The sequence below is a fragment of the Heliconius melpomene genome, chromosome 6 (genome assembly GCF_056956725.1).
Source record: "Heliconius melpomene rosina isolate 202511_hmr_F chromosome 6, ASM5695672v1, whole genome shotgun sequence".
In the NCBI taxonomy this organism is placed as follows: Eukaryota; Metazoa; Arthropoda; class Insecta; order Lepidoptera; family Nymphalidae; genus Heliconius; species Heliconius melpomene.
This window is the reverse complement of record NC_140394.1, coordinates 12,240,696-12,251,401: the sequence shown is the minus strand read 5'-3', so window position 1 is coordinate 12,251,401 and position 10,706 is coordinate 12,240,696. Positions and strand designations below refer to the sequence as shown.

At 31.2% G+C, this 10,706-nt stretch overlaps 2 protein-coding genes across 2 annotated transcripts; one reads left to right on the top strand and one right to left on the bottom strand.

Moving 5' to 3' along the window:
• The first annotated feature begins 576 nt into the window (after window positions 1–576).
• On the top strand, window positions 577–2,743 carry LOC146538558 (co-chaperone protein HGH1 homolog). Its single transcript, XM_085186742.1, has one exon. It carries the CDS (start codon window positions 678–680, stop codon window positions 1,761–1,763), a length of 1,086 nt encoding a protein of 361 aa, XP_085042868.1. The 5' UTR covers window positions 577–677; the 3' UTR covers window positions 1,764–2,743.
• On the bottom strand, window positions 593–5,390 carry LOC146538557 (uncharacterized). Its single transcript, XM_085186743.1, has 4 exons — window positions 5,203–5,390; window positions 4,712–4,888; window positions 4,165–4,290; window positions 593–3,733 (listed from the first exon to the last, which is right to left on the bottom strand). The coding sequence occupies exons 2-4, from the start codon at window positions 4,883–4,885 to the stop codon at window positions 3,599–3,601; spliced, it is 435 nt and encodes a 144-aa protein (XP_085042869.1). The 5' UTR covers window positions 4,886–4,888; window positions 5,203–5,390; the 3' UTR covers window positions 593–3,598.
• Between the last annotated feature and the right edge of the window lie 5,316 nt (window positions 5,391–10,706).

Sequence of the window (10,706 nt, the reverse complement as noted above, 5' to 3'; positions counted from 1 at the left end):
TATCAAGGTAAGTTTAGGACAGCAAATTTGTAAAACAACGTAATTTTTGCTACCCCATAGAAATTGCAAAGGATTCATATATTTTTAGGGTTACGAAAGTTTTTGTAAGTCTTACTAAGAGAAGTCTGGAACGCATATTTTTATTACTTTTTCTCCTTACTGGCCAGCTTCACGCTGTATCCCAGACACAGCAGAGTAGGCAGAGGGAACCTAGTGTTAAGACATTCCATTCCCCACTTACTGCCGGATTATGGCGTCATTGCGTGTTGAGTGGCAGAACTAAACGCCACGACGGCCTCAAACTTACTGGTTCTTTGTAAATTCAACAGCCCAACAAACTTTAAGTATTCTACAGTGAAAGAGATAGTTTGCTGCCTTCCAACTGGTCTTGGGCCCTCTTTTTTATTTTATTAGACAAAAGAATGAGATTATCAAAAACATGTTTCCATCTATTTGTATTGTAAGAGGGGTAGACTGCGCAGGATATTGTGTAATCGATTCATTCTAAGTTATATACGATATCGATTCTACCATTTATTTCAATATTCACAACACTATATCACAACAGTCATCTGTCATACGATTAACGTCATTTGATAACTGGAATAGATAACAAATCCACATGTTTTATAAGTTTTTTATATATTTAAATAAAAAATTCAGAAATATTAATTAAAATGGCAAAAGACCCTCTTGACGAAATGCTTGAATTCCTTAAACCCGAATCAAGAATCGATTTAAAACATATATCTCTTGACCATTTGCTGGGGCTATCTGGAACTGATGATGGAATACAAATATTACTTCAAAACGAACGAATAATAGAAAGTATTATAAATCTGAGTAACGATAAAATTGAAGAAATATGTAAAAACGCATTGTTATTACTAGTAAACGTGTCAGCTAGTACAAAAGGAGCTACTGAACTTCTTAAATACAGGCCTTCAAATAAAAAGAATATTTTGGAGCTATTTGTCAATTATATTAGTGATCCACAGAAAAAAGACGCGGACGCGGCATGTATGATTTTATCTAATATAACACGTCATGAGAATTTACTCAATATTTGTGTAGACACACTTTTACCGCACTTAAATAATATGTTAAATATTTTTGTTAACATAGATTATAATAAAAAAGGTTCAAAATTGCATTATCTAGCTCCAATGCTAAGTAATTTAAGTTCTTCTGGTAAAGTAAGAAAATGGTTGACCGAGGAAAATCCACACATCCCATTAATAAAGTTGCTACCTTTTTGTAATTATGATGAATCAACTATAAGACGAGGTGGTGCTATGGGGACTATAAGAAATATATCATTTGATACTGATTATCACGAATTTTTGTTAAGCAATGATTTAGATTTACTAACTTATTTGCTATCTCCTATAATGGGCAATGAAGAATATCCAGATGACGAAATGGACAAACTTCCGATAGACTTACAGTACTTACCAAAAGAAAAAAAACGAGAAATCGATATAGATATAAGAAAAATGATAATTGAGACCTTAAACAAATTGTGTGCTAAACAAAATTGTAGGGAAATTTTAAGGGATAATGGTGTTTATTATGTATTAAGAGAATATCATAAATGGGAGAAAGACGCAACAGTTTTATTAGCTTGTGAAAATGTTGTGGACATTTTAATACAAAAGGAAGATGAAGTGGGTGCTGATGATCTAACTAAAGTAGATATTCCAGATGACATGAAGGAAAAATTTGATAAAATGGATGAAGATTATATTAAAGATGTGCAATAATTTTTGTTAAATTAGATTTTATTATAGATATATTTATATCATTTTGTTTATTTTCATAGCTAATATAGTTTAGCTTCGTACAATCTATACTTCTATTCTAATATAATAAAGCGGAAGAGTTTGCTTGTTTGTTTGAACGCTAAGATCTCTGGATCTACTGGTTCGATTTACTATGTTTTTGTTTTGTATGAAAACTGCATTCTTCAGAAGTGCTATAGGCTATATAATATTACATTACACATATATACTAATAAATTAAACTACTTTCTAATTTGACATGCAATTTATTCTGCCATGTTAATAACAACCGTCGTCGCTACGCGACCGCGTTCGTTACCGCGTCATTTTGATATTCATCCTTATGAAAATAAATATAATAGTCACTTTTAGCATTTCATCTAGATTAAAATTATATTTCTATAGAAATTATATTCTTATATTTCAAGCAGGCGTAGCCGCGTCCGGGTCCGCTAGTCTTTCATATATAGGAGGATTGCCCAGTGCTAGACAGCTGTCAACCATTACATTTAAAGAAAAATAATAAATGCATCTTCTGTAAATAGCTGGGTTGACAAAGAACCTACAGATTATGATACAATTTTAATATTGTTGCTCTTTGTATTTTTAGAGTTCTCTTCACTTTGAAGGTGTGTGTGACATAGCAGGTTGGGACTTAGAGCAGTGCATGAAGCCAAGCTATTGCTAGCCAAGTCTAGGGACTGGTTAAGGACTAAGTTAAGGGAACTTTTTTACTTTTCATTATTTCCTTCCCTGTGAGTGAACAATGTGCTAACATTCAGCAAGCTCAACTAAAAGAAAGAAGAGAAAGAAATCTATTGATAATTCTGAACAAAACCAAGATTGTTTATTAACATAAAAATATGGAAGAAAACCCCCAAAATATTTACTGAATTTATTTATTTTTATAATTTCCATACAAAATCAAGAGAAACAAAATAAACAAAAGCGTACGAAGTTTATTAATTCTTATAATATACTTGTCAGTTAACCTATTATAGCAAAATGGCATAACCCAAAAAACATTCCTGCATACTCTTTTTTTTTATTATTGTGTAATTTTAGTATTTAAAAAAAGAAAAATATAGTACTTTAGATCATATTGTATTAATATTTTTTTTTATGAGTTAGGCCTTTTTACATTAACAGTGTCCATATAACATAACTTTAATATTGTCCTTAGTTTTAAAACTCAACAACTTTTAGTATAAAAAAACATATATTTAACAACTGAAATGAGATAAGTAACACAAAATACAAGTGAGAAATTACAAAAAAAGGATTCTATGTTATAAGTAATTTAGATTTTTTTTTACTTTTTATTCATTATATTATGTAAGTATATAGTTATTTACATGATAGTTATGAGTTTAAATGTCACTCGAGATTTTTTTTTACATATAGATATTTTGCCTATCTTGTTTTATGAAATGCGGCGTTAAATAAGTGTAATTTGCACAAACCATGTTATCATAATAAAAATAAAGGTGAACAAGAGCATTAATTTCAATATTGAACTTATTTTGCTATTTTTTCAAATTAAATATGTATAAGAAATAATTGAAGCATCAATCAGATAAGATTTGACACAATGGTTGTGGGTTCTTAATCTCATTAAAAGAAAATAACGAAGACTTAATCACATATCATATTACTCAGATTCAGAGATTAGTTAGGCTCCTTTTTTTAAAATTTCCACATCATTAAAATATTAAACATTTTTTTTTTATTTTTTTAGCAATTTTTTATCTTTCCAAAAAAAAACTAAATGAATTTCTCATATGACATTTAAACCATAAGATATTATTTTTTATTCTTTACTCCCTAGGTTTAAAAGTAGCTATAGCTATTTTCCTAGCTTTACGTCTTTCTGACGGCGTCGCTCCTTGCACTTTAGTTATTATGTGAGGCCCCTTTTTAGAAGGATCTGGGATGTATGATGTACATACTATCTGCAAAAAATAAATAGAAAATAGTTATTTGTGGGAAGATAAAAATAATAAGAAAATAAGATACTGTATAAGTGATTATACAAAATGGTATTGGTTTTGATGCCCACTGTGAGAAACAAATACAATATTTTTTTATTTCCCCACTCTGATAAATTCTTAGTTCTCTTAGAATAATTTTTAAGAATGCATTATGAAGCTAAAATATTATACGAAAAAGGCTAAATACACAATATTAAAACTGTTTTGTACAATATATATTTCACGCAAAACTACAAAAAAATAAATGAAACCTTCGCTTTGCTATTTAATTGATAGATATCCTAAGAACTTTAAAAATTTTGGCATATATTTATGCAAATAAAAATCGCTTTGCAGTGAGACTGTTAAAAAGATCTATAAATAATTAATATACATATGAATAAAACACTCACATCATCCCAATTTTCCTCACTTTGTACAGAACTTGTCTGAACTTCAACAACCGGTCTGTAATCATTATCAAGTACATACATTTGTGAGTCAAGGAGATTTCTTTTAGGGCATTGTAGGACATGATACTGTAAAAAATTGTTTAAAATATTTATTATCTATACTAATATAATAAAAAATAATAGTTTGTTTGATTTTATGCATTAATCTCATTAAATACTGGTTTGAATTGATAACATTGTTTTGTCTAAGGTAGATGCCATTAAACTATTACTAACACGAAAAATGTTATATATTAGAAAATGTTATATATTGCAAAGCATGTTATGGTTTCCAAGAGACACAGGTTTGAGGTTCCTTAAATTTAATTATTATGTTTCCAAACATAATAAATAAGTTTAAATTTCCATTGAAAATTATGCCTTATTCAAATATATGATTTTTTTTGTTTACCTTTTTAACAAGAATATACATACTGCTTGGCCGTTTATACTGGTTTCACATAAAAAAATCTTTACAAATTTTCATATAATGATATAATGTACTCACATCTAATTCCATATCATTCACAATATGAGTAGCATCAAATGGACATGTCACTTTCTTGCAAATTGGGTGTTGCTTTCGACACTTTTGCAAATGTATATGCATCCTATAATGTTCTATTTGATGAGATTTATTATATGGGCATGATACCATGTCGTGGGGACCCGGATTGTCCATTATCTGTTAAAAAATGTTTATCACTACTAGCTTCATGCTTTTTGACTGCATAGCAGGGTAGCCAGAATATTTAGAGCCAATTACCAATACATATAAATATATCTACAAAAGACTGCCTTATTGCTTAAATAGCAGTCTGCCAAGCAAATCTTCGGTAAAGCAGATAGCCAATTGAAACAAGAATAGTATCACAGTATCCTATGAAAGATTGTTTACTATTTTTTATATGAAAGTCGAAGTCGAAATTGAAAAGTATCAAAGAAATTATTAGATACACTTTATAATAATGAATGGATAGTATTGTTCTATAAATGTACCTTAAAATGTTTGATTTGATTTCTAATTGATTGACTTCTCTTTAAATCTTCAAGTTTGTTCCTAATTTAAAAACAGATATTATTTAATAAAAGTTATATTATATAAAGATATTAGTTAATAATTAGTGAAAGACTAAAACTTTTGAAGCGTAAGCACTAAGCGGTAAAACGAAATTTTAATTTTTTATCTGTTATAATAATTTATTTATACCAGATATTTTAAATATCGATAATACGTGATCGTTTATGCTTATCGATTCTTAGAAATATGTTAAGAAATTTCGCAGTAAAATAATTTAACCTACAAATTTTGGTGTCATTTTTAGAGACTTTGAGCACTTAGAAAAAAAATCAGCTCTTTGACTATTATTATATAAATATATATTTTGTAGTGTAAAATAAGCAATAAGATTGCAATACTACTTTTAATTTTTCTAAGTGTTTATGCAATGATTTAAATGATGAGAAAATTTAACTTTAACCGAACCGTATCCTTAGCTAATTTATTTTTTCTGGTTTTATAAAGAATGTATTGAAGTTTTGGAGGCCGCGATATTTTAGTAATTTTTTATTCGAATCGGAAAAATAGTCAGTAGGATTTTCACGTTGCTTATTAGCCGTAAAGACTGCGGGAATTATGCATTCATTACGAAAGATGCGGACGGGACTTGGTTGAATTTATAGCCAATGTCACCATGGCTCGTAGTTTCCAAGAAATTGATTTTCCTGTTTCAACTGAAATGTTTCAAATCTAACAATAATTTGAAGTAGGTTTGGCCGGCGTTGAATTACTTAGGCGTTCCATACGCTCATAGTGAATATTTAGAGTGCCCTATACAAGAAGGTGATCACTTCTGGTGTTGAACTTAGTGACCACCGTTACGGAGACATCTAAATATTCACATTTTATCTGCGTTTTTTACTTGCGCTTCTGTTATTTTTTTAAGATAGATTTTTGTTCTCTATTCTGAGTTACTATTCTCTTTTATTTTGTTCTTCCACTTTGACATTAGAATGCCCCATAATAACGTTATAATAATGCCCCATAATAACGTTATAATTTTATCCTTAAAGAATAAAATAATAAGATTAAAATTCTTTATTAATAATGAAATAATATATAATTAGGTTTCAGAAGTGAAATATCAAAAGAAAACTATACAACACTATTGTTACAAATACAATCTTATTTATTAAAAATCAAAATAACTATAAACTGAAGTTTAAATAACTAGAAACTTATATAAAACACCAACAACATTCGAAAACACATATAGGTATTTACTCAGTGTTAATTATAGCAGCTCTTTTAACCAATTCTCAATATTTATTAATTAAAACATTTAAATTACTTTATAACTTGCTAATAATGAGCTATTAACAACCTAGTAACAAATCACATCGACTACAACACGTGTAACCTCAAGTATGTGAGGGCCAAATATGTCTTCCCGCTTAAATTAGTAACTTAATAACAAAATGAAAAGAGCGGGATGTCAAAATGACATTGACAGCGACATTGACACATTGCAGTACTATATTTGGCAGTTGACATTTGTAGCACAGAAGTCTCCTAAGTCGGCCATTCTGACCCTGCGTCGTCCCCGACGTAGCTGATCCAGTTGCCTCATCACATGCTGGTGCATCCCGATTAGCCCCAAAGTCATCGGCGTCGTTTCATGGCTGTATTGATGAAAATTCTACAGTAGTACCATATTCGCTGTCTTCATCATCTAAAATTTTAAGTTTATAAATGTCTAAACAATACAACATAAACGGATAGGCAATCAAAATATACAGACAAAAGATATAAAAATAAAAAGTTTTGAGAGCTCTCATTTTTAACCCTGTAAAATCTTCATATCCTAGTATGTTCAGTCCGGTGCAGCAAACTCCGGAACCTGTGAACAGAACAGTCAGAAGGCGTCCCCTCTGTCTGCCAGGACCAAATGTCCACATAGACGTCACATGGCCACAAGGACCAAACGTCAGCAAGGACCAAACGTCCACAAGGCCATAATGTCAGCAAGGACCAAATGTCCACCTTGACCACAAGGACCAAACGTCCTTCAGAGCCACATGCTCTTCACAAAATCTTTCAGGGCCACACACCCGTCAAAATTTCTCAGGCCATATGCCTCATCAGACCAAACGTCTGATACAAGTCAAAGTCAAAAGTCAAAGTCAAAACATCCAACCCAACCCCATGTCTGTGCCCAAAGGGACCACACATCCAATTGAACTCAATAAACAAACTGCCACATTACACCAGTATTGTACACTAAGCCCCACCTTGGTTGTCAGACAAAAATTAAACAATTAGAAAAAGAATTAACGGAGGAAGAGAAAAAATAAAATGTCAGTCTGTATGTATGTAAACATGTAATGATTTAGAAAGAAATTGTGCTAGACAACAAAGCAAGAATTAGTGCAATACAGTTAAAATAACTTGTCAATGAAAAAGGCAGTACAAATTTCCAGTCACTAATCCCCATGCCATTGTACCATGTTAGAGCTCCTCAAGTGGTTTAACTACCACCACTCAATAATTAATTGCCTCAGTCTTATAGAAGCTCGGCCTAACCTGACCTCTATTTATAATTCAACCAACATGTTCAATTTTTGTTGAAGTAATAAACATATTCGAAATTTTATGGGAAAATCAGTTTTTTTGTTTGAGTATTAATAGTAACTGAATCCCATCATAACGCATTATCAACATGTCATCAACATATTCTAAAACATGACCACATTCAATATGTGTTTACATAAAATATGACAACATTCAACACATGTTTACATAAAATATTCATAACCACCACCACCACCAAATTATCCGTGTGTGATCATCAATCAAAGGGAGAAGATAGCTTCCTCCGACATTCAACCCTTTCAGTGCCCCACAATCAACACATATCCAGTCATACACACTTTGGATTGCACCCGCCAACACACATACAACACTCCTCTCTTCAAGATAGCTGACAATTTCATATACTTTAAGCTTTTCCCCACCCCATATAGAAGATAAGCATTTTCCCATATTTATTTATTTTATTTATTTAAGAGAATCCAGCTAATAACTTAAGTGGTACATTAATGTGTTGCCAAACGCTGAATGTGCTGACAGACACTTCAATACAGACACACACTTCAGACACATTTCACACTTCAGACCAGGACAGACACTTCAATAGACATTCCTAGGCATTGTTTACTCCTCACTAATTAAGTTGTCTAAAATTGTCTCCTATATCATAAACGATAAATTATTATTTACTATAAACATTCTTCTGGTTTCAATTTCCCATTTTAATTTGTTTAAAATAATTCAAACTCCTTAACCTCATAATAGTAGTACAGAAATCTTTTGCTACAATAATCCCTCCCGCTAATTATTTATATAGCTATTAATAGAGGTAAGACTAAATATTGTATCCTCAGTTATATAAGTCATAGTTGTAAACTTTGTCATAGCAAAAATTATTTATGTAGTAATCTTAATGAACTTGATGTAATCGATAATCCTATTTGTGAAATTGAAATTATGTCTATGTACGTTATGGCTTTTAATTCACTTCCTACTATTTGTAAAACAAATTTTATTTTAGGAAATTTACATTTTTGTCAATCACTAGGTAATAACTGATGGGTCTTTATTTATTCAAATCTACTAAATTGTGTGTTAATTGTAATAACAATGATTTCAATGTAACTTTATTTGACACTGGAATTTTAACTTTGAAGCTGAATTTATTTACTCAGAATGTTACCTACAACATATGTTACAGATGTAATTAATTAATTATTAATATTTAGTCTCCATATACATTCTACCATTAGGCATGAAAATATTACATTTGGTTTTATTAGCATAAAATTTACAATTTTTATATTTACTTGTTATGTAATGTAATGTAATTTATTAGTTCAATTAATCCAACAATTAAATTAAATTCTACTCATTCTGATTTCAATCTTATAGCAGACATTTGTTGCAATTGCACATAAATTAAAAATATTAATAATCCTAATTTGTTTAATTTAATAAATCCTAAGTTATATACAAGGTCTGCACCCTTATCTGCAGCATTGCATCACTTCAATACTATGTATGCATTAATAAGTCATTAGTATAAAACATAGTTAGTCTACCTGAAACTCTCCTAACAGCCACACATTTTTCTATTTCCACTGTGACTCAATTCTATTCGTTTTATGATTGAGACTAATTATATGTTTAAAATTATTACCAAATCTCTTTTTAATTGATTAATCTTTTTTTTTTTTAAAACAACTTAAAGCCAAATGTACATAACAGCACTCACTTTCTACATACAATAACATCAGCATCCAAAATAACTAGAACAGGCATACAAGATCTCGGAACAACTATCAAGTCAGTTCCAAGTGAGAACTCATCAATAGCCAAGGGCACAAAACCATTTCCTGCCAACAAAGTAACAGTATTACTCACCCTCTAAGGTATAGTTTATTGATTCTCCCTCACACAACTAACATTTCAAAACAAACAAAGGTTACAAGTCATACTGCTACCATTTCTAGGTTTCCTTATCCAATGTTACTCACACCCCCTTCACCAACCATAAAATTGTTCCAATCTAAAAGAATTGTGTAACGGACGCCCAATTATTAAGCTATGAATCTCTTCTTTCCTTTTTTTTTTAGTCACTATGAATTATGCTCAACTGAATTGTGCTCAACTGGCAAGCTCGAAACGCCATATATCAAGAACTCAATTCAATTCACTAAGCCCTATATACATTGACAAGAATCATCTCAAGGCAAACTGGCACCCGTCTCTCCTCTAGCGCACTAAGCACAACCACAGGACTCTTCAGAATCAGCCTGCATTAAACATCAACCACCTATGATCACCAGTAATCACTCACTCACTCATTCAACCATGAACATCACCCTTAAGGCGCCCAGAGTCATGTGATAAACATTCTGAATCATTCCAGTTACTAGCACTTCTAACCCTCTCCACCTCCTCATACTATAGCTCAATATCATTGATAACAGAGTCAAAGTTTGATATAAAATAGTTTTGTATTATTCAAATATTTAAAGAAGATATTCCATCAGAAAGATTACGGGCTAACTTGGTAACCCCTGAAGTACATTGAGAAGGTGATGAGGTATCAGAGGCCATACATTCAGATAATATGCACCTTTGGGAAAAGTATCAAATCTAACAGTTAATCATTTAAATTTGTTTTTATCAAACTAGCATGACAGGTTGAATTATGAGAAGGAATATTATTTTGTGTACCTTTTTCAAGTTTGTCTAATCTCCAAAGAAATGCATTGTAATGCTCACCAGTAGAGGCACTCAGATACCTGGAGACACACAGAGACGCGTCGCGCATTGCAAGCAGAAGCGCGCATACACGTGCGGGGACGCGTCGCTCATCAGTATCAGAGGCGCGCAGACACGCGCGGGAACCGCATCGAGACCAGTGGCGCTCAGGAACTTGTTG

Excerpts from the sequence above, each read along its gene's own strand:
- LOC146538558 (XM_085186742.1), top strand. The coding sequence starts at position 678 with ATGGCAAAAGACCCTCTTGACGAAATGCTTGAATTCCTTAAACCCGAA.
- LOC146538557 (XM_085186743.1), bottom strand. The coding sequence starts at position 4,885 with ATGGACAATCCGGGTCCCCACGACATGGTATCATGCCCATATAATAAA. Across the intron at positions 4,291-4,711 it reads TGAATGATATGGAATTAGAT|TATCATGTCCTACAATGCCC; the intron begins GTGAGTACATTA and ends AATTTTTTACAG. Across the intron at positions 3,734-4,164 it reads GTGAGGAAAATTGGGATGAT|ATAGTATGTACATCATACAT; the intron begins GTGAGTGTTTTA and ends TATTTTTTGCAG.